General features: G+C 31.3%; 1 protein-coding gene across 2 annotated transcripts in view; it reads right to left on the bottom strand.

Annotated features, from left to right (window-relative positions):
• LOC126750594 (beta-ureidopropionase) overlaps window positions 1–25,083 on the bottom strand; it is a 155,922-nt gene that overhangs the window by 28,089 nt on the left and 102,750 nt on the right. For both annotated transcript variants that reach the window (XM_050460243.1, XM_050460244.1), the window contains exons 5-6: window positions 5,309–5,403; window positions 5,047–5,253 (exon numbers count right to left, since the gene is read on the bottom strand). In XM_050460243.1, the coding sequence (XP_050316200.1) occupies window positions 5,047–5,253; window positions 5,309–5,403 (302 nt within the window). The remainder of the gene's footprint in view (window positions 1–5,046; window positions 5,254–5,308; window positions 5,404–25,083) is intronic.

Here is a 25,083-nt window from a genome sequence, read left to right as displayed (position 1 = left end):
AAATAGTATATTAAAAGAGGAAATATATATGAAAATTCCCGAAGGTGTTAATGCAAAAGACGGCTATGTATGTAAATTAAATAAATCATTATATGGGTTAAAGCAATCAGCAAGATGCTGGTATGAGCATTTTGATAAAATTTTAAAACAGCACAATTTTCAAAATTCAAGCATTGACCACTGTTTATATTTCTTAAATAAAGGCCATATCACCGAAAATGTTTATGTAATTCTATATGTAGATGATTTAGCAATAGCTACTGGTAATATTAACACAATGTTGAGTTTTAAAACTTATTTAAAAAATAAATTTAAAATGGTTGATATGAATGATTTAAATTATTTTTTAGGAATCAGAATTGAAAGAAATCAAAATCAAATTTCTTTAGATCAAAGTAATTATTTAAAAAATGTGCTTAATAATTTTAATATGAGTGATTGCAAACCCGTAAAAACACCTCTGCCGTCTAAATTAAATTATTTAGCATTAAATGCCGATGAACGTTATGATGCCCCATGCCGAAATTTAATAGGTTCTTTAATGTATGTTGCTCTTTGTACTCGACCAGATTTGTGTACAGCCGTTAATCTATTAAGTCGTTATCAAAACAAAAATAATAAAGAGTTATGGCAATGCCTAAAAAGGGTTTTAAGATATATAAAGGGTACTTATGATTTTAAACTAATTTATACCAGAAATAAATATACCGACATTTTAATTGGCTATGTAGATGCTGATTGGGGTAGTAATGAAATAGATCGAAAAAGTACGACAGGATTTTTGTTTAAATTATTTGAAACTTGTGTAATTTCATGGAACACAAGAAAACAAAATTCTGTCGCTACATCTTCGATGGAGGCAGAATATATGTCAATTTTTGAAGGGGTTCGAGAAGCTCTCTGGATTAAGTCCTTATTAACAAGTATTGAAATAAATATTTTTAAGCCAATAATTTTATTTGAAGATAATAATGGTTGTATTTCGGTTGCTAATAATCCTGTTGATTTTAAACGATCTAAGCATATAGATATTAAATATCATTTTACTAGAGAGCAGGTACAAAATAAAACCATATTAATAAAATATGTTCCCACAGGTCAACAGTTGGCTGACATTTTTACGAAGCAACTTCCAGCTCCAAAGTTCCACGAAGTCCTATTCAATTTGAGGCTACAAAAACTATCGAATAAATAAGATAGTATACTTTTAAGTGGAATTAAATGGTTTGATTTGGTTTTTCTTTTTGGGGTTTTTCCAAATCCTAGCAACGAATGTTGGACCATATAAATTATTTTCCCCAGATATGACTATTCTTTGAACGTTATTACTTAATTAGGTTATAACTTATACATTTTTATTTAAATATAATTGATTCATTTTTGAGAGGGTGTATTGAAATAGATGTATTTAATAGTCAACAAATATGACTCAATATATTTCTATTATTGGAGAGGTTTATGATGTTTATATTTAGTTTAAGCCAATATCCACATCGTCATCTTTCTTTATGAAAACAGAAAGCAATGTAATATAAATGCGTTTGTATAATAACTGACGTAGTGTTTTTACTAATACAAAGACCGATTCATTAGGTCCGTATTAGTCTGTATTAAAAGGGATATATTTAATATTCATTCCTTTTTCGACTTTTGCTTCATTCGCTGCTTAAGTAATAAAAATAAAAGAATAGTTATTATAATTTGTGTTTTTGTTCTACCCAAATTCTTAATAATACCTAGTAATTTTTACTGTGGCACTTTATGGTTTAACCATTGTGACGAAATAAACTTTAGATGGGTTTGTTATAACCCCATTGCCAATAGGGAACCCTTGAATAACTATATTAGTCCTATATCAAATTTTAAAAAAATGGAATCAAATACATACTAGTAAAATGCTTTATATTCACAAAAATAATTATTTCTGTTTAAGAAATTGTTTATATTTCAATTGATATTATTTGACCTTGTGTAAGACTGTTTTTTCTGACCGTATTTTCTAAGGAGTTGAAATATCTTGCTTAGTCATTAAGACGACATTTATTGGTCTGGTTATTGGATCTATTTACAAAACTAAAACTAGCTCAGCGGTACCGTAAGTAACCAAGTACGGTTTACACTTAGCGTTTCCCCTCGATAATTATTTTTATGGGTTCGATAAAAGAGTCTGAGATAAATATCTGGTTTATAAAATTCATATGAGTTTTGGTCACTAAAGACTGAAGTTATTTAATAAAAACAATAAAGGGTGTTGTAACGTGAAATAAGCTGTGTTGGTTTGGTGTAGTGTTTTACTTCAAGAAAGAGTAAGTGTTCTCACAGAATATGTGTAAAATATCCTAAAGTAATTTAATATATTTAATAAACGTATATTTTATAAACACCCTGTATTCGTTTAAAAGTGTCTCAATCGCCCGAGAATTATCTTACATCCTTGAAAATCTATACCCTAAACATAAATAATAAGCAGAGATTGAAAGGGGTCCAGAAAAGTAAAAGAGGCAGTGAGTGCTAGCACTTCGGCTTATAAAAAGCCATGTATAGAGTGGTCATAGTTGACCAGGTGTGGTGGTGTTTGTCCACTAGGTGGATATTAGAATGGTTGTGATTGTTTTGTGCACAGGTTAATCATGTCGACATGTGAGTAATATTTTATATTGTTGTTGTATAAATCCATGGCTAGAGTTTTATGGTATACATATATTTTATGGTATACGTATATATGGATATAGTTTGTCGCTGTTTAGTGAGGTATTACCAGGTTGTGGTCGATTGTGTAGCAAATGGGATAGCATGGGATGCCCTCTGAGCGCGCAGTTCCTTCGAGTTATAGAGGGCCCTCACTTGTCTTCTCGATTGACACATTTGGATTCTAAGATCTCGGTATATGTTATCTTAGTTTCCGAGTGTTGAGATGCTTACTGCTTAGCGGCAGTGGAGCGTCTGAGGTAGCCTTAACTATTTTAGGGGACACTAGCTAGTCGTCGAAGAAAGAAGATATATATGTAAATTATAAGTAACATAAAGTAACTATATTGATGGTTGTTGGCATGACTGAATCAAGGGGACCGAGGTGCCCCGGTGAGTAAACTTAATCTTTATTAGATGGGTCAGTACAATAAATCGTAAACATTTTTGTTTCATGGTACTCTCAATCTCTTGCTGTATACATGGTGGAGCTCGCTGAATGAATTGCATTCTGAATACTCACGTAAGTTTAATTTTAAAATACCCAAATTTTACATATGCTTATTTCTATCTTATTGATTATACCGATATTTTACCTTTTTAATTAAAATGTGATTAATGAAATATTTTAATGACCGATTGTTGCTTGTCTTGCTTGTATTGTGACGATTGTTTATTGTTAAGATACTGAGCTGGTCTAGGGTCATTGCACAGCTGGTTGTATTTAACAATGCTTTATATCTGGAGAGGACCCTCGCCTTTTTCCATTGCACCCCTTAGTACAAAGTGTGTTATCGTCAAGTGGTCTAGATCGGAGATTGCTGTATCAATCTCATGTTTTATGATGTTTTTGATTTTGGCTACGGTTTGTGAGTATTGTATTGCCCACGTTTTGGCATATTGAACGATCGTATATCATTCAATATCAGCACGTTGTCATTACTGGGACATTTAACATTCGGATAAAAGTAAAAAATTGGTCAATAATGAATTTTGGGATATTTAAGTAAAGTGGTTAAATATTGCTGAACATGAATTAAATGGTTATCGTAAAAGTAAAATCAGTGAGCAAGTTTAAAACATATTAATTAATTTTTTTCAAATTAATGAGTTTTGCTTAACTTTTTTTTATTAATTAAAATTAAGGAAATAAGTGTGCTCAGGTTACTTTTATTATTTCAGGTCTACACGTCACCAGCTCTACTTTGAAGTCGCTCAAGCGCCCAGTTGTTTTAAACGGTGTTTATTCTATTTTTATTTTTATTTTTTTTGGACTATTTTGAATTTATTTGACGTATTAAAAGATATAAAATTAATTAAATTTGGTTAAAAATGCACATGGAAAGGTTTAGGATGTATCGTTTTTTTTGCGAATATAATTTTTTTTTAAATTATTGTTTGTACCAACTTACAGAAAAAGGTTTGCTGGGTGCGTAAAACTACTTTAAAATATGGTGTGAAGTCTATTATTATATTTTAAATTGCCTTGAAATATTCCAATATTTAATTAAAAAATTAATATATTTATTAATTTCTACACTTCTCATATAGTTTTAAGCCGAAAAGTGCAACAATGTCCAAATAAAACGATATATGCCCAACCAAAACGATAGGTGCAAGTAACAAGATTTGCAAGTAATACAATAATTTAAACTTTAAAACTTATTTCAGCTCTAATGCGAAATTTTTTTATTAACGATGTTCAAAAAAAAAAAACAATAAACCAAATGCAACTATTTAAATGTCAGATCAGTATTTTTGCCGATAGTCTGTCAACAATACAAACAAAGATTTCTAAGCAATCTTGATAGATTTTTTTAAATACATAGTTATGCGCTTTTATTGGTATCGTTTTTTAAAGAATGTAAAATATCTCGAAAAAGCGGTGTATAGGACATACCAACTTCATGGTAAAGAAAAATACAGTGTGTTTCATTTAAAAAAATCGAGTTATTGCATATTTTATGAGTAAATTGGTTAGTTATATTAGACACTCTGTATGAAAAAAACTTCAGACTATTTTATTTATTATTTATTTTCATTTATATATAAATAGTAAAAGCAATGTGGCATTCTTACTCCATACTTGCAGCCATTCTAGGCCTAAATTGATCCTTTTTTGACTTCTTACTTTTGCGTTTAGAATAATAAAGATTTTTTTTATTAAAAATCCTTTTTAAATTTATATTTTAAATAAAATTAATAGTTAGTATGGGTAACAATATACGCAACTTTGCCTCAATATATCAATTTTTAAGGTAACCAGGATTTTAATGATCACCCTATTTAAATAGATTTTGTAAGTAATATGTCGTAGTTTTATTGATGGATAGAAAAATACATAACAATTTTTGTTACCTCAAATACAGGATGTCCAGTATTTCCCTCGAAATAATATGTAGACTCATTAAAATCTCCAACTCTCGGTATGTGATTTTTTCTATGCTTCCCTAAGTAATCACCATGGTTATCGATGACAACAGCTGTGTTCCAAATAGTATCTGAATGTCTTTCATCTCTTTCCAAAATCGGGGATATAATAACCATATTATATTTTTTGGCTAGCTAAAATAAATTAATATGTTTTCATTAGGAAGAGAGATTATGTTTAGTTACATACTTGTTGAAGAAATTTGGTTATACTGCCGTCATGGGCAGATTCAGCGTATTCACACCAAGGATACTTTTCCCTCGTACAAAATGCAAATGGCATTACTGAAAAGGAGAATATTTTGTTACCAATATCAAGGTAGATTAATATAAAAAAAAATGATTTTCTGATATTCCTAATGATGGCAAATTATATTAATTTTGCTTAATCTAATAAACGAAAATAAAAAAAAGCAGTAGCAAGTAGTTTGGATATTTCCCTACTTATGCCCAACAACAAGGATCTAAGAGAATGCTAGATCGAAGTATTCCATGAAAAAAAAGGGATCACTAACAGGAACAAACAACCAATTTATGTAATCAGCTCTATTAACTCGGGTTTTAGAGAAAAAATACAGCATCTACACTCTACAGTAAGGAAGTATAGCTTACCTGTATGATACAACCTTAACCCGAATCGGTATAACTTCAAAGAATGAAAGCTAGCACGAAGAGTTAAATAGCAAAAGAATAGATTTATCCGGATATAAAGACCGCAGGGAAAAAAGGAACTTATACTTTTTATACACCGTTGGGTGGTAGTGGTACGGCATTTAATTTTTTTGGCACTGTCGAATAGACATTTAAATATTACTTCCAATGATGTGTCACATGATGGGGGTTCCCATTTGAGAAATCAAATTGGGGTTAGCTGGAGATGATTGACAAAACTTTAAAAATAAAACTAAATACCCTCTTGTATATCTAAATTGACGTATTTTCGACGACGACGTTTTTTTTATTTAAAGAAGAAATTATTAAGGCTAGTTCGTTTTAAAATGAAAGCACTGTATAGTTTTATATAAGATTAAATTTCGTTCAAAAGTAAGGGTGCAGATTCCGGTACTGCTTGAGCTCCAAATTATTAAATTATATTCAAGTAAAGTACCAAAGTTAACGGCAAAAAACACTAAGTGTATGAACATTCTTTCTCTTAATAAAAAAAAAATCTTACTTTTAAAAAACAGAAATCAAAAATTAAATATAGAGGGGACAAACCATACTCACCCACATTTAATGCCAGGGAATTTCACCCAATCGAAGAAAATTATACTAACACTTAGAAAGCCTATGTAATGCAAATAATTCGACCCCCCGATTGGGACCTGGCTTGATCAAGCTGGGTCCCAGCCGAAACGAAATGCGCCTATTTGCCGGATTAATGGATTTGTTTGATTTTTGTTTGTTGTTATAACTATGTAATGTTTTTTAACAGTTTTTATGAGGAACACATTAACATAAGAGACAGGAGTGCAAGTTGTTTAATGCAAAATTTTAAAAAATTATAAAAAAGTGCAATATGATAAGGACATTTAGCAGGAAAATTAGGGGATAGAGGATTTTATTTCTTACTTAACAGGGGCTATTTTTAATTTAATTGGCAGATTAATCAAATGTAAAACGTCGAGTTTGACTGATTTGGGGTTTTACAATTAACATAAAATTTTCTATTGAATTAATTAGTGATAATCTTTCCTTAAAAAACCTAATTTTTGAATTATTATTAGGGATTATAAAATTTCTTTTAATGAACTATTGGGTTATAAAGAATACTATACAGTCCTTTCATTTCAAAACGATCCACCCTTAATAACTTTCTTGAAAAAAAAATAAAATAAAATATTCATTATTTCTAGACATTTTCGCTAACTATTTGCTTACACATTTACCGATTTCATTTTTTTTGGTACCGTTGAATAGAGAATTTTACGCTCCTTACTATGATGTATCACACGATGGGGGTTCCCATTTGACATATTAAAGTGAGGTTAGCTGAAGGTGAGAAGGTGATTGACAGAACTTCAGTAAATGCATAATTAAACGTCCCCCTGTATATCTAATTTGACGTTTTTTTTTTTTTTTTTTTTTGTAAGAAAGTTATTAAGGGTGGATTGTTTTGAAATGAAAGCACTGTATAATGAAAGGCAAAGATAAAAGAAATCATAAAAGCTAAACTATATTAAAAAAAATGGAATATTCTTAGGTTGAAAATAAATATTTGAAATTTTCACAATGGCTTATGACTTTTTCTCTGCCGTTATTTAAAAACAAACCTGTATAAAAAGACTCACAACATTTAATATTTTAAATTTAAAATATACGAAATATCGCTATTAAAATTTTTTTTAAATAGATCATGGAATAAATGCACTTAAGACAGGTGTTGCAGCCCCGCGCGGAATGTCGATGGGTTAGAGGCAGTACCTCATAGCAAGAAGCTATAATTTTTTCAGAAAGTACACAAAACTGTTTAAAAGTTAAGACGTAGTATTTTCCTAAATTCTGTAACAGCGAAAAAGAACTAAGAAAAGCTAAAAAAATACTACATTTTACCAATCGAACTTTTTCTCTGTGCTTTCTGTAAAATTGTTTTGCCTCCTTTCGAGATGTCGAGGAGTCTAATATTGCCTTAACTAAATATTTGAGAGGAAAAAATTGTTTTAATTAAGAGCTTCAGGAGTTATTGCTAATGAGCATCTCAAAAATATTAATTCCTTGATCCTGCCATATTTACTGGTATCAGAGAAAATTTTTTACATTGTAACGAGGTTACAATGTGTATTACAATTTTCTCTTTATTTTATAATAATAAGGATTATCCCAGGCAGTATTTTATAAGAAAACTTAGATGGTTTCACCCCATTAACATTTAACCTCTAAATTTATAATTTACATAACAAAAGGGTGCATTTTAAGCTTTACCTGAGTCATGAGGGGCTTGTAATGGTAAACATACATAAAGAGAGACCAACTTAAAGAGGTTTTTAGCCTGATAGTACCATGAAAAGGTTTGATTTCTTATAGGCTACACCTAGTTCTCCGTTGACAATGTTTTAGTCCCTGGGGTTTATTGTTTTTAGCCATGGTGGTTCTTAGGATAGTAAAGAACCACAAATGCCAAAAACTGAGAGGTTTTTCATCACCATGCTTCGGGTTTTCCAATTATTTTCATGAATTTTCCGTTCATGCTGTTACAATGTTTACAGAACCTATTAAGCAAGACGGTTTACCTACTTTTGGCAGCCCTGTTAAATATAAAGGGACATGCCTTGTGTTGCAAAAATTAATATAAATTATGGTTCAGTTTCCCGCAGTTTTCCTATATACATGTGACCAACATTTGTCCCCCTGCTTTCACCTAGAGTTACCCGGTTTTGAGAGCTGAAATTAAGTTTGTTTACCGTATAAGGTCATATCTGTAAGTCCGTTTAGCTGTACTACTAGTATAGGTTCAATTTGTGATTCCATGTCTATCGTAAAGCAGGGTAATGTGTCGTATTTGTGAATCTTCTTTGAATATGGTAGAAAATAGTTTAACGCTGTGACCAGATATGAGATGTCTTTTCTTCGCCAATAGTTTTGATTTTAATATGGGAACGAGTGGGTGGGTTTTTATTTAGATGATTTCTGATAAAAATTTTGTGTCCCTAATGTCTTCCCTCTTTCCCCTGCTAAACATAACTGCTTCACATTTTTCTGTGTTGGTGATTTTCCTTTAACGGCAATTGCTAAGTCGTCTGCATATCCCATTAGTTTGATTTCACCTGGAAGTATGGTGTATAGTTCCGACAGGTAAATATTAAACAATATAGTGCTTAGAGGAGACCCCTTGTAGTTATTTTAGAATTGTTAATTTATTGACCCGATCTCTTATGAATAATTTTCTGTCTATCAGTATTTTATAAGTGGCGTTACATAAATCTATAAGTATATTGAATTGTATCATCTTGTTGTAAAGTTTGTGTATATCTTTGGAGTTGAAAGCTTTTATATCCAGATACATAGCTGTGATAACTATGTTCTGCGTAAATGCTAGGTTTATATGTGATGTTATGAATGCTATATTGTCTTCTATTCCCATTCTTTTCCTGAAGCCTATTTGGAGATGTGTAATTTTTTTTAATTTTTCATCTGCCATTCAATTCTTTGTTTAATCTTGATTTCCATTATTTATTATTTTTAATATACAGGATGAGAGGACTATTGGCCGGTAACTGTTGGCAATTTTTGGGTCTTGTCCAGGCTTACATATAATTATTATGAGATAATCTTTGAGCTTTTCCAGTATTGGAGTTTTCTCGGTTAGGATATTGTTGAATAATGTTAAAATTTCTTATTTGGTTCTTTGTGGTAATTTTTTTATCATTTTTATATTTATGAAACTTCATCTAGGCCAACAGCTGAGTTTTTTTGTTTTTTTTTATGGCTGTGTTCAGTTCATAGACGGTGAAAGGTTTAAATTTTGTACATTTATCTATTTGAAATGTTGGTTCTATATTTATGCTTGCCGTTTTGTAGATTATTTCTTTCCTTATTTCATTTGTAGGATTCGCCGATCCTTCGTTGTTATATTTTCCCGAGAATTTTTTAACTTTTTTCCAAACATCAACATGAGTTTCTGTTCAAGGATTCACAGAAGTCAAAAAAATTATTTTTTTCTTAAGAATCTTTGTGTTTTAGCAATTGTTTTTTTAAGTTTAATAGATTATTAGTGATATGTTATTTAGATATTTTTTTACAGCTTCGTTTCTTTCCTTATCCTCCCTGTGCATTCTGAGTCCCACCACGGGTTTCTTGTTTTGGGGTTATTGGTACCTTGTGTTCATGGTATTGCTCTTTCTTTAGCCTTGTGTAATCTTTGTTGTATTCCTTCATATGGGTTGTTCTTGTCTAAGATGACATTTTCATTTAAAATTATGTCATGGGATAGGTTCCAGTCCACTTTATGAAAGATTCTTTTGGGTATTGTGTTAACCCGGTATTCATTTAAATTTATTCTATTTGTGTTTTTTATTTCTACTATTGTTGGGAAGTGGTCGCTGAAGCCACAATCTTGGAGTAGATTCCATTCAGAGTCTAAGGCTATGTCATTACTGGTCATGGTCAAATCGAGAGGACTGTATGGTTTGATTCTTGTGGATGAGTTGGTATTAAGTATACAATGTTGGTTTTCTAGTAAAAAAGATTCCAATTGTTTACCGTTACTGTTAATTCTTTGGCTTCCCCATAGTGTGTGGTGGGCATTAAAGTCCCCCATTATTATTGTGTGGTCTTGTACATGTGTTATCATTGACTCTGAAGTTGGTCTTTTATGTTATGTAGGTGGTTGTTTGTTATTTGCTTAGGAATATATGCAGTTAGTATATTTAGATCTTCAATTTTTTCTTCTGGATTACTGTCCAAATCTATTTCTGTATATTTTATGTTTTTCTTTATAAGGATGGCTATCCCCCCATAGCCCTCGTTTCTATCTTTTCTAATTGTTTTGCAGTTTTTTATATGGTATTTATTTTCTACTTTAAGTCATGTTTCATTAATTAACATTACATCTGGGTTATTGTCTTTTATCAGTATTACAAGATTTGTTCGGTTGGCCATGGCTTAGTGTATATTTCATTGGAGTATAGTTAAGCTAGCCATTTTTTTTTTGTAATTCTTTGCTCTTTGTTTTTACTCTGTAATAGTGATTTTTATTTTGTTAGAATATTGACTCCTCATCTGTCTCCATTGCCTCGGCATTGATGACAGGATTGTGACTTGACTTCTAGATTGTTGATTTTTTTTGGTAATAATTCAGTTTCTATTTTAGATAGGTTATTTAGGGTTTCTATTGCATCAGTAGGCTGGTTTTGTTTAATATATCTTCCGGTTAGGATGGATTATGTTGCGTTTTGTTAAGTTGGGCTGCATTGTGATATTGATGTAGTTAGTCTATCTGTGTTGTGATCTTTTTTGTTACCAGTTGTAGAATGTTTGGGCATCCATTTGGATAAAGTAATATGTTGTTATGTGTTGCCTTATTGTATTCCGTAGAAATGTTTCTTTTTTTTAGGGTTATCTAATACGTGAGAGTATGGTCTTTTCCCTTTGTTTTGTGATTACTTCTCTTTGTGTAATTGGTATTATAATTTCTTCGTTGGCTGTGTTATTTAGTTGTGGAACTGTTTGTGAGTGTAGTATAAAATTTTCTCTTCTATTGTTGTTTCCAGTATTCTTTGTCTGTGGGCATTGTTAGCAGGCTTCATAGTATGAGATGTTTTGAAAGACCATTTGTCTTTTTATTTCCTATTGGCGTAGATGTTCGGGGCATGTTCTTTATGTAGGGTAGTAGTCTGTTTTACAGAAATAGCACTTTTTGGTGCATTTATTTGTATTTTTGTTGTGTTCTTCATCTAGTGTTTCAGGACATTTTTGGCATTTTTGTTTGCTTTTGCATTGTGTTTTAGTGTGGCCATTTCGGAGGCAATTATAACATTTTGTGGGTGTAGGTATGTATGGTGTGACTTCATATTTACTTTTGAATATTGTAATATATTTGGGTAGGTGGCTTCCCTTAAATGTGATTAATATGGATAATAATTTGTTGTTATCCATATTGTTAATAATTTGTTGGAGTGTATGTGTATTTTTTTGTTATATCACTGGGGTTAGGGTTTTCTATGTCATCATCAAGTCTTACAACATCAAAAGTATCGAAGGGGGATCTTTTGTTATTTTTTAGTGTTTCTGTATCTAGAATAGTGTCTATGTTTCTGATCATCCCTTTGCAAATCTACTTCTACCTTTTATCTTTATTTCATTAATACCTGCCAAGTTGAGGTTACATATTTCTCTAGCTATGGTTAAATGTGACCATTTACCTATATTTTCATTTAAATTTTCAGATTTAATGTTAATTATATAAGAAATTATAGTGTCTTAGATACCTGCTTTTGGTTTTTTTATTTGGTGTTTGCGCTTACAATTCTAGGAAATTGTTGCTTTTAAGCCATAGGAACTAGTTTCACCTATTTGACCTTGAGTTGGAATACAGAGTATATCTTCGAGTTCATTTCGAGTTAAATTAAGTTTGTCGGGAGGGTATTAGCCCCTCCCCCTTCCCCTTGTATACCCATCGGGAGATTTTTCTTCTTTTTATTGGCTTTAGTTTAATTCTGCAATAGAAAGAGAAGAAAAAAAACCAGATAGATCTTACCAGGGTACAGGTTCTGAAATGTTAGTGTACAACTCGCCGCTTGCAAAAAACTCGTTATCGGTCTGCTAACTATGCTGCTTCCACCTCGGTTTTTACAGCACGAATCTTAAAGTTTCAATATTTGTTGTTAAACTAAAATACATATTTTTATTTTTATGTTAAACTTTGTCTTAACATTGACAATGTGAATTGGGTTAGGTAAGAGCCACCTGTTGACAGTTGACTGGCCGCTTCCAAGCTCGCGTATTAAGATTGCTAAAGTCGAAATTATACCCATTTGTAATGACGTCATTTTTGTTTATCTTTGTTTAGCATATTACAAACAGCGGCGACAACAAACTTTTGAAAAAAATTGGTGTCTGATGATTATTCATCTTTTATATACTAGGTTATGTAAAATATCCGTCACTGTCAATCAAAAATATTGTCAACTTGTTCTTGAAAGTTATTTCGAAAAGCGTTAGATAATGCCTAAAAAAAGATATAATAGGTATAATGAACAATCGCAGCTGATGATTTTAAATATATTGGCTTTTTTTCAACTGGAAAAGGAAGTCCGAAACGGAATTGCACTTCAAATTGAGAATGTGACACAGCGAGCCGCAGATGCAACAAAATTGAGCACAACAACGATAGCAAATATAAAGAAGAATGGGATAAAATCAGATCAGGATTACGCAGCCTGTATATCTTCCAAGCAAAAGACAGCAAAAACCAAAATTACAACATATTTGAAACATAGAATTCGGGACACAATTTATTCTATATACGACAGAAAAAAATATGTGGGTCCGGTAAAGTTAAAGAGACGTCTAAAACCCGAATTTTTTTTGAAAATTTTTACATAGAATATTGAGTGTGGTCAAAATATTGATAAAAAAAGTGAGGACGACTGAAAAAAATACAAAATTTTGGAAATTATAAAGGTTTTTCTACATACGTTAAATACGTAATTATTGCCAACTTGCACAAGGTTTTTTAGCTCTTGATTTTGCTATAGTTAAAAAATATATATATTGGGGCAATTTTGGAACTTTTTGGGTGTTATTATTTTAAATTTATATAATTTTTTATCGCTTTGTACCCCTTTTAATTACATATTTTGTAATTTACACACAAGAAAAATAAAACAACAACCTTATTGACAAAAATGGCAGTGGCTTCACTACGTCCCCAGTAGTATTTTTTGGTTTTGCCTGGAACACTTTTTAGTTGGATGGGTTGGCTGTGGACTCAATTTTAGATAATAAAGGCATAATATAGTTAGATTTTACATTACATGAACAAAACGCATTTATCAGGTGTTAAAAAATAGGTATTATTTATTTAAATTATTAGATATTTTATGTAATTTTATATATAATAAAAAATATACATTTTGAAAAAAAAACATAATTTAAGATATTTAATTATTAATAGGTAAATAATAACGATGAGGTTTAATGTACATTAACTTATAGTCAAAACAATAAATATCTTTAAATTCATTATAAGCATTAGGAATAGGAATAAGGCATATATAATTCCCATTTTCTACTACCTAACCCACTATTTAGCGCCAACCCAAGGTTCCATCCAATCCCTTTTTGCAATCCCAACTCCACATGTGCGCCAACCACACAGTCCCATGTGAGCACACGGGGCTGCCGCCACATGTGCGCCCACCTTGTATGCGCACACGGGGCTACCGCCCCGTGTGATATATCCCCATATTTTATGATTATATAAATAATTAATAAACAAATACTTACCTATGAGACAGGACAGAAAATTACGATAATCGTACTAGTACAGTAGCCACTCCCAATAAATATGTGGCATTTTGACAGTTTTTTTTATTTATGAATAAATCCGTATTTACATATTTGATATTCCTGATTTGCGTGTGGAAATTTGTGTTTATCACCTAAAGAAGTACGTAAGTAGAAAATCCTTTATAATTTTTAAAATTTTGCATTTTTTTACTTCATCCTCACTTTTTTATCAATAAAATGTTCGAACTCTTTAACGGACTCTAACTTTAACGGACCCTTTTTTAAGGGAGTATATCAAAAATAGAAATGTAGGTCCGAAAGGTTTTACTCCAGTTTTCATTGACGAGACGTGGATTTTTAGCAAGGGATCATTTCGTAGTAGCTGGCAAGATGACACCAAGCACACGGATTCAAGGAAAAACAGTGAAGGTAAAAATTATCTGGTTATTTTTTTTAGATTTTTTTTGAATAAAAACTATTGCCCTTGTAAAGGCCCTCTAACTTCATAATTTCATCTGTTTCATATAATTTCTCTCTAAGACAATATGAGGGAATTTAACTTCATACACTACTCGTATGTGCATCGAACATTACTTATTAATTATATTAAATTTATGTTCTGGAAGAGTGATTTCTAAAAGAAGAGAATTGAATTATCTTTTATTTTTAAGGTCATCGTTATATCGTGGTCCACGCCGGAAACAAAGATGGCTTCATCAAGGGTGCAAATTTAATATTCAAGAGTGGATTAAAGACGGGAGATTATTATGACAATATGAACAGGAAAACTTCGAAAACTGGTTTAAAACTCAGCTGGTTCCAAATCTTCCCCCAAAGTCATTTATAATCATGGACAATGCAAGTTACCATTCTGGTTTATTAGAAGAAATCCCGAGAAAATCTTGAACAAAGCAGAGACTGACCGAATGGTTGAAGAAAAAGAATATTGGCTTTCCAGGAAAAGTCATGAAAGATAAAATATGGAGTATTGCACGCAGAAATTGCCCTAGTGAAAAAAAGTACTTCCTTGATAAATATGTTAAACCTTTAGGACACAAAATTTTGCGACTGCCACCATATTATTGCCAGTTTAATGCAATTGAAATGGTATGGTCGGAATGTAAACGAAAATATGATCAATATAATTCCAATTTTAAGGGGTCACCTTCAGAAGTTCTGACTACATGGGAAAGGGTAATAAACGAAATTTCTATAGATCATTGGCAAAAATATGTTTTTCATACAGAAAAGCTAATTGAAAAGGCTTGGGAGGCAATACAAGTGTGTGATGCCTATGACATTCTGCCACTTGTGGATTTCAGTTCTGACTCTGACAACACTGACGAGATTGATTAAGCTTTTTTTGTTCTAGCAAATTTTATTTTATGATCGTCGTTTAAGTATTCAATCATATCGTTGCAATTTCATTAACTTGGTAATGTTTTTTTTGATCTTGGTAATGTTTGTATGTTTTATTGTTTGGAATGGTATTTTCATTTTAATGTGTTAACATATTCCTTCAAGCAGCCTTTTTTTCATGAACAAGTAAATTAAATTGTCAGTGTTTAAATTTTTCCCAGTGAGTTAAAATAATTTTATACCATTATTCACAATTTTTGTAAGCTCAGTTTTGTTACGTCTACTGCTCGTGCCGAATTTTACTTTTCAAATATGTTGTAGATTTGGTTTTTGCGGTCTTTTGCTTGGAAAATATATGAGCAGCGTAATCCTGATCTGATTTTATCCTATTCTATTTATATTTGCGATCGTTGTGCTCAATTTTGTTGCATCTGCGGCTCGCTCTATCACATTCTCAATTTGAGGTGCAATTCCATTTTTCGGACTTGTTTTTTATATCCCATTATTTATGATTAATTGTAAAAATTTTTTTATTAAATTTTTTGGGAATGAAAGTATACACACGAATATAAAAATATAATAATATGCTGCTAAAATAAATCATTTGTTAATTTCTGAACGTATAAAAATACATAGCAGACTATTAATTTCTGAAGACGATGGTAAAGTTTCTAACCTAATATTGATTGGCAAAAATATCTACGCCATACGTTTTTTCTCACCTGGATGACGTAACTACAAATGGGTATAATTTCGACTTTATCGTATCCGTTGCTATTAATATCGTTCCGTTTTATTTTATTTTGAAACTGTTGTTTCGGCACATCTTTCTTCGTGTTTTATGGGGCAAGCAACAGCCTCGATAATTAACTGGTGCCTGGACACTATCTTCGTTCGTATTTTGTAGGGTAGGTAGTAAGAATGTTTTATTAATAAAAATAATAAGATGGCAAGATGGCGCCGCCAAACGAAGAAACAACAAACAATGCTCCGGCAAAAAATACGTTTGAGTGCTGTAAAACGCGAGTTTGTGCCTACACAATATGTATAGTTTGTGGGAAAACTTATCACAAATCGTGCCTATCAAGAGATTTTCCCAAATTAACACCTCTTGATGATTCAAGGATGATTTGTTGTGTGCAAGACCTAACCTCAAAACCCACAAAAGAATCGGCAAGTCAGGAACTCAAAATAAGTAATCTGGAAGCTCTGGTCCAACAAGGTGAGCAGAAAATTGAAATATTAAAAGAAAACTTAAAAATTATGGAGAAAAAACTCAATACAGAAGTTGTTAACTGCTTGATGAATCGTCAAGCAAAAACACTATTTTGCAGCAGAATAATCTTTTGCTGATCCAAAAAATACAGACTCTGCAAAAATACAGAGCAGGAAGTGCCTAAGGAAGTAAAAAACTCTGAACGGGACCTCTGCCTCAGTCGCAAGCAGGGCCCCAAGATCCTAGTAAATTGGCGGGAAAACAAAATAGACAAAAACAAACTGAAGTGTCACTGTCTTCAATGTTATCAGTCATTGAACAACGTGAAGATAGCGGTAGCTCGAGTATGGTCCCCAGACTGTCCAATGCCGCCTCTTCATTACAATCTTCTGAAAATCCGCACGATGATACTCCAGGTTTCGAGCCTGGCGGTGGTGATGCATGGGTGCTTGCAAAAGGCCAAAAAATCTCGTAAGCAACACATTCAAAACTCTCAAACAGAATCCCTATCAAAGAGGCGAAGCTTGGAACAACACCAAGGAAGACAAGAACGTCGATCCTTTAAGAAAAAAAACCTTTAAATTGGAAGTCGAGAAGATCATGAAGACAATTTGGTTCCACGTCTGCCCAACAAAATAGAAGGATATGGGTCTTCTTATCAAAAATTAATGAAACTATCACCGAAATGGACATAAAAAATTACGTTACCAAGCATAGCAATTGCACTGATGTCTACGTTAAACAGTGTATCCCGAAACAAAACCAATCAGACAAAAAAAAGTTTATGGTAGGAGTGACTCCAGAACTAAAGGATACCATTTACAGTAATTCCTTCTGGCCAAAGAATGTTGCAAATGCAATGGTTTAACTTCTCACTTGGACGGATTTTTTTAGATGGACAGAAAAATCTGAACCAGAATCTGAATTAGAGGGAGTTGCCCGCATACACCCGACTTCCAATCTCAAAATGATGTCTCTTAACATCCGAAGTTTGACAAAAAAATTGGATGAGTTGGAAATCCAGATTGAAAACAAGAATGTTGATATAATATGTGTATCAGAACTTATAATTATATTATAAGTACCAACATAATTATAATTGTAACGTTGACAATTCTTTTGAAATATTTCTCAATGTTCTAATGTCTATTATAGACTTTTATATTCCCAAAAAAACTAAAACAATTCTCACCACAAATAAAGAAAAAAAATGGTTTAATATTGAACTGAAGAGATTGAGAGATAACTTAAACTTCTTTTCTACCTTAAATGAACATAACAGTACTCTAGATCTCTCAGAATGGCTAAAAATTCGTATAAAGGAATATAAAACTAAAATAAAAGAAGCGAGACACTCGTATTATACAAACAAAATAGAAATAGATATAACAAATCTAAAACCACCTGGAACATTATTAAAGAAACAAAAAATAATGATCCTAGTAATTCGAAATGTAATGTAACTCCCGATGAGTTTAACAAATTCTTTGTGAATATAGCTGACTCAATTACAAACACACTGCAAAAATCTAATGACCCTGTACAATTTACAGCAAAATATGTACATAACAATTCAACAGTATTTCTCTCACCTGTTACCGAAATAGAGTTCATTGATCTTTTAAAAAGTTTAAGTGATAGTTCTGCTCAAGACATCTTTGGTTTGAGCAATAAAATATTGAAACAACTTGCAAATGGTTTGGCCCTACTACTATCTCTAATAATAAACAAATGTTTTTCATCTGGTACATTTCCACAAAAGCTTAAAATAAGTAAAGTTGTTGCTACATTTAAAAAGGGTAATATGGATGATCCAGGAAATCATCGACCCATATTAATAATACCGATATTATCCAAGCCCATTCAGCTCTGTCTAAACCAACGTCTCATATCTTTTTTTGATAAAATGAGCATCAAAGAACTCGTTGAATATAATAAAATATATTATACAATCATTCTGGATTCGGTAAAACCTCAAAAATAACAACTTATACTTTAGTATTTTCAGCACGCGGACTATACAAAAGCTAGAAATTACCAATATCTTTTTTTTACATGGATCAATCAAAGAGAGCCAGCTTAAACATTGAATAAACCATAATTTAGAGTATTTCATTGAATTCGCCTTAATCCTATACTTACCGTATGTGACAAGGACAGTAATAATAAATGCTTTAAATATTGAAATAACTTGTTAGTGGTAAAATGGTGAAAAAAAATCTCGATCACCGTCTTTTAATGGCATAATTCAGACCATAAATGCTATATTTGCTTCATTTGAGAAAGATAATAACACGTATTTATTTTGACAAAGTACCTAAATCAGGATTATTATAAAACGTTTTTTGAATTATAAAAAGTCGTTTTCGGTTTGCATTTCGTGTTCAAACAATACCTGGACTTTTAAAACCGTCACAGCTTTAAATTTCCAAGAGGATACAGATAATACCATATTACTCTCAAATGTCGCTACTACAGATAAAGATATGCCTAACATGGATAGTATAGAATTAGATTCCAATTTAAATAATGAATTGCAAAATTTTGATATTAAATTATCGCAACCATTAAAATTTTAAAAACCTAAAAAAAGCACACTAGAAAAATGTTCAACATCCTGCTATGCAGGATATCTTCTCAAAAAAGTTTGGGATAACTTTGTTTTTTTTTTTAAATATTTACATTCTAACAGTAAATGAACCGATAATAGCATTCTCAATAATCCAGACGTAACACAATTGTTTTTGTTGTATATTATATACAAATTATGGAGATAATGGAATGGTCTTTAATTGTACCATCAATCAATTGTGCTAAGAATTTGCAAATTTGATAGAAAAATGTTTTAAGTAATTTAAAAAATTATAAATATTAAGAATTGGATGGATTCAAATTCAAAAATAAGCTAAAGATCAAAAATGTAATATGGTTATAACGAAGATCTGTGGTATTTGGACACATTATTAATATAACATTTTTAATATAACACACACATTTTTAATATAACATTTAGTGTCCACAAATATATTTAAAATTAGCTTAGGCATCGATGTTCAAAGAAAAAGTTGGGCGGGATGTGCCAATTTTTATTTTTTTATTGCCCTGAGTATTTTCTATGTTTTCTTGTTTTTGATGTTGTTTATATATATGCCAATAGATGTATGTATTGGTCGACAGTTATCTGGATTTTAGAGGTGGTGGTGAGACGGGAGGTAAATATGACCCCTTTAAGACCGCCTCCTAAAAAACCTGATAATGACGGAAAATACCTACGCCTCGAACACATCTGGGTTGGAGGGGGGGGGGGGTTAATAAGTTTAAAAATTGGCACGGCGCGAAACGGCCATGAAGCTAAAAGCTTTAATAAAAAAATTCTACCGTCATTCTAAATTAGATACATTTATAATCTCACAAATGAATAAGAAGAATAAGTATGCTTTAAAAATTTTAGGCTTTGGAGTTTTCCACATATTAATGGGGCCACAAAAATCTATACCTATATTCAAAAAAGGTTGGCTTCAGAAATGTAACATTTTTGAAAATAGCCAAATAGTAGTGGTGCAAATACAAAAAAGGTAAACAAATGTTTTTTGTAGGAAAAAAAACCCGAAATAAAAGTGTTTTGCTATGAACTTTAGATAAATGTTAAAATTAAATATTTGAAATATACCTATGATCTTAAAAAAAATAAGACTGTAAATTTCAGGACTATTCGCGTTATCCGACTCGAAGAACCAAATAAAATGGTTTCAAAATGTTATGCTCTAGTTTAAATTTTTATTTAGTTTAGTTTAAATGTTAAGAACCATTGTGTATTCATACACAAAGAAAAATTAAATATTATAAACCGTATGGCGTCAATAACGACTTACTTATAGGTATTATTTACTGCAGATTAAGCCGGCCAGTTTTTACATATGCTATTCTATAACTCATAAAATCGTTTCTTTTGATGGTTATCGGTTGAGACAGGTCCTTCATATGAAGGAGAAACGCCAAATAAATAATTGGCACATGCACGCGTTAAAAATCGTTATTGGTCAAAATTAATTGAGTTCAACGATTCCAACCAACAGTAAACAATAAGTTTTCATTGTAAAATATCACAGACTCATTCAATCAACAATATGAGTACATTTCAGTAATTCACGACGTTAGACGTAGCGTCCGGCTTTCATTAAATAGAAATGGATTATCCCAAGAGATAGAGACACCCCAACACTCTTTTAACACCGATAATGAATTAGAAAGCCATTTTCTCTCAAGAAAGCACCTACGATATTTCAGAGAGTCATGACTTATAATAGATATTTTATAGATTAATATAAACAACATATGCGGGGCATCTTTTGATAATTCGGAAAACTTCAGATTTCGTACTAATAATAGGGGAGCTTGGAATGCTAAATTTGCAGTTACTAAAGCGTCATGATGACCTTTTGGTTTGAGAAGATTAGGTCCTAAAACTAAAAGATATTAAATATAGTTTAATTAATTTTTATGAGTCTAACCCAATTTCAGAAATAAATTTTAAAAAGGTAAAAAAATCAACAAATGTTTCTGCTGCCTTATTCTTTTAACATTTTTAATACCTTCAAACAACTATGATTTACTTAAAATCTGAGACCAAATAGAGAGGAAAATAAAATTAGAAAACTTGTGCTTCTTCATAAGTTAATAAGATGTGGCGTCAAACAAAACTTAGGATCTCCTAGGTCATTCATTGTGCCTTTAGTATGTTTTTGGCTTAGAATATTGAAAGATTAGAATTGGTAAAGTACAACTTTGTTTAAGTTCAACATGTGTTCAGGGCTAAGGGGGTATTCTGTTTACAAACATATTTACCGATTCTCTGTTGTTAAGTTTACATCACACATTTTCAAAACAGAAAAATGGTGAGAGGTAGGGTAAAGGATCGAGCAGGTTAGTTTTATTTTAAATTTTCATTTTTATATTTTGCGATAGGCATTTTATAAGGGTTAGGTAGGCATAACAGTGTTTCATGTTTAAATAATGTGCAAAATATAGAAATGGGTTATAAGGGCGGTACTATAGAACTTAATTGTTAAAGGTTACCTGGATAAATCATGGATTAGATCAAGGATCTGTTATTTTTCAGGTAAGGTATTTTATATAACAAAATTTCTAAGGTCACTAAAATCGAACAACCTTTCACCTGGGTTACAAGGGTTAAATTTAATTGTATTTTTAATAAAGAAATACTTTGGGTCAAGATTATAAGGTAGATTAAATAAAAATTAAAAGGTTTAAGAAAGGTTATTAAACAAAAATGAGTACTTTGGCTGAATTAAGAAAAAAAAGGGGTATAATTAAGGCGAACTTAACGCGTTTTGAAAAATTTAGACAGCAATATGATCCTTCCAAGGCATGCCAGATTCCCTTACGTCTATCAAAAGCGAATAATCTGTGGGTTGAATTTAAAAACGTTCAAGCTCTGAGATTTCTTTAGAAACATACTAAATTTGCAAATTTGTAAAGATTAAGTTTTGAGCTTTTTGTAATTTGCTTAGGGATATAGAGCCTTTAAATTTTTCTTTCATATTTTTACCAATTTTTATATTACGTAAAAATCTCAGAATATAATCTAAAGTTCGCTTTATTCGGGTGATGCTTGAGAACTTCTGGAATATATCATTCCAATACTGACAAATACTTTTAGTCTCCGTGACTACACAACGGAGTTCTTTAGAACAAGCTCTTTCCTCAGGGGGATCCAAAATTTTAATTTGGATCCCCCTGAGGGGGATTTTAGGGTTTTTCATAGTATTAGTATCCAAAATCACACCTGAATCGTGTAAGAAATGTGGACCGATGTCAGCGGCGTTTTCACTTGATTTTATGTGTCTCCAATTAAAATTCGAAGTCAAATTCTGTATTTGGGCAACTCTATTTAAGACGAACACAGACCATATACTTGGCTCTTTATTACACCAAGCAAGGGCAATTTCTGAATCTGACCAAAGGTTTACTGACTCAAAGGATATTTTTTCTTTAAAAATGTCAACATTTCGGAAGCGGACTCGGAAACGGAAGCGAGTTTTGCTAAGAGCAACATAGCACACAGTTCGAGTCTTGGAATTGTTTATGTTTTTATGGGAGTTACCTTGGACTTTGAGGAAACAAGATGCAGAGTCCTCATAAATTGTGCGGATATACCGGGAGGTGCGTCGCCGAGCGGAACATAAGAAAACCCATGTAAATTTTAAGGGGGTCAATTATTGGCTTTCCAGTACATTTTATAGAAAAAATGTAAGATAACTTTTTGAAGAGACCAATGCGGCAAACTCTTGTGCAAAAAATTTTAATAAGCGAATCTTGAATTATTCAATTAAATGTAATTGCAAAATTACCAAATTTTCGGTTCAGGTAAAACCAAAAACCATATCAACATTTAATTGAATAATTCAAGATTCGCTTATTAAAATTTTTTGAAACTTTGCACGAGGGTTTGCCGGATTGGTCTTTTCAAAAAGTTATCTTACATTTTTTCTGTAAAATGTACAGGGAAGCCAATAATTGACCGCCTTAAAATTTACATGGGATTTCCTATGTTCCGCTCGGCGACGCACCACCCGGTATATGCCAGCACCACATATTTTCTATCATACACCTTTTTTTCAAGAAAATTTAAAAGTTTTTGTAAATTTGGCAACGTGTTATAATTTCTTTCTTATTCAAAGGCTCGTTTTATGTTAAAATCTATATTTCTTTCAAAAAGATAATTTAGCAAATAGTCAAAAATTTCTTGTGTAGAGATATAAAATAATTTTAAACATTCTAAAATTCTCTTGATCGTAACAACAAATTCTCTCAACATGGGGGATGTTAATTTACTTATGGGCATTATATCAATTAAACTACATAGAAAACTAGTAATATACATAAGCGTTTAACATTAGTGAGATTGGGTTGTTAATAACAAGTGTAAATTAAAATAAAGGGTAAATTCAAATTTTCAGAGATTTAGATATAAATGAAAACATTTCTAATTATTTTAATATAATTGTAATACTTATTTTCTAATTATTCACATTTTCCTTTATCTTTTCCTTTTAATTCCTGAATTTCATCTTGCGTGTTACAATACTTATTAAAGTACAATTTAAAAGTCACTTCACGGGCTTGAAGATCGGGTACAACCTCTTGTTCGAACGTGATTTAGTTTCTTATTATCCAGTAAAATTGATTCAAGTAATCGTATCTTTCGCGGATTTACGGTCATTTTGAAGTACAAAATCAGTCATTGTGGTTTTTAATTCTAAAGCAAACGTTCCTAACCAAAACCAAACCTTCTAAACCAGAAACGTTCGTTTGTAGAGGTTTGCAACAATCTCAATTGCGTTTGGATGTTTATTATACAAAAAAGATTAATTCAAATCCTTTTATTTTTTTAACATTCGAGTTTTTAAGTAATTTTCAGAAAAAAACGTTGGCTTGTTGAGGTTTATAACCACTATAGTTACTGATTGTTAATATCTGGACAAAAAAATATTAAAATTCCTTGTGAATTTCTGGGGATTCTAGGGTTTAATTGATATATCGATTAAATAGTAGCGGGCGCGGACTATAAATAGGTTTCTAATAAACAACATATGCGTTCTAGATTTTTGATTGCTGAATATCGACCGGGCGCAAGCTTGACAGATATGAAAAAACATCTAGAAAAACAACACAAAGTGACAACGGCGAATACGTGTATTGTAAAGATAGAGGTATTCTACGTTTCCAAGTTGCTTTTTTTTCATTAACTTTTTTGTCAGGAATCTTTTTTTATTCTGAAAAATTTGTTGATGACTCTCAAAGTATATATTATTAGTCAGCAAATAAAAGAAACTTTTAAAGAGTAAATTTTTTACCTGTTCCAAATACAACACATTAAAAAAATAAGTAGTGGATTAAGAAAATTTTGATTTGATATTATTGTCCGAGAGATGGTGAAGGAACTCAATGTTCTAAGGTTTGCTTTAGAATTAAAAACCACAATGACTGGTTTTGAACTTCAAAAAGACCGTAAATCTGCGAAAGGTACGATTACTTGAATCAATTTTACTGGATAATAAGAAACTAAATCACGTTCGAACAAGAGGTTGTACCCGATCTTCAAACCTGTGAAGTGACTTAAATTGTACTTTAATAAGACGCCCAAGATAAAATTCAGGATTTAAAAGGAAAAGATGAAGAAAAACGTGAATAATTAGAACATAAGTATTACAATTGTATTAAAATAATTAGAAATTTTTTTATTTATATCTAAATCTCCAAAGAAAATGATTTATCCCCCTGCTTATTAATACTGTCAGTAGTAATAATTTTCACTCAAATTTGAATTTACCTGAAATTGATATACCTCCATTTGATAGTTACATTTTAAATTGGCAGTCGTATTTTGAAATGTTCTCCGTTAAAATGTTATGTAACTC

This window comes from Anthonomus grandis, chromosome 2 (genome assembly GCF_022605725.1).
Source record: "Anthonomus grandis grandis chromosome 2, icAntGran1.3, whole genome shotgun sequence".
In the NCBI taxonomy this organism is placed as follows: Eukaryota; Metazoa; Arthropoda; class Insecta; order Coleoptera; family Curculionidae; genus Anthonomus; species Anthonomus grandis.
Note: the sequence above shows the minus strand (reverse complement) of the source record. Positions and strands in the feature narration are given on the sequence as shown.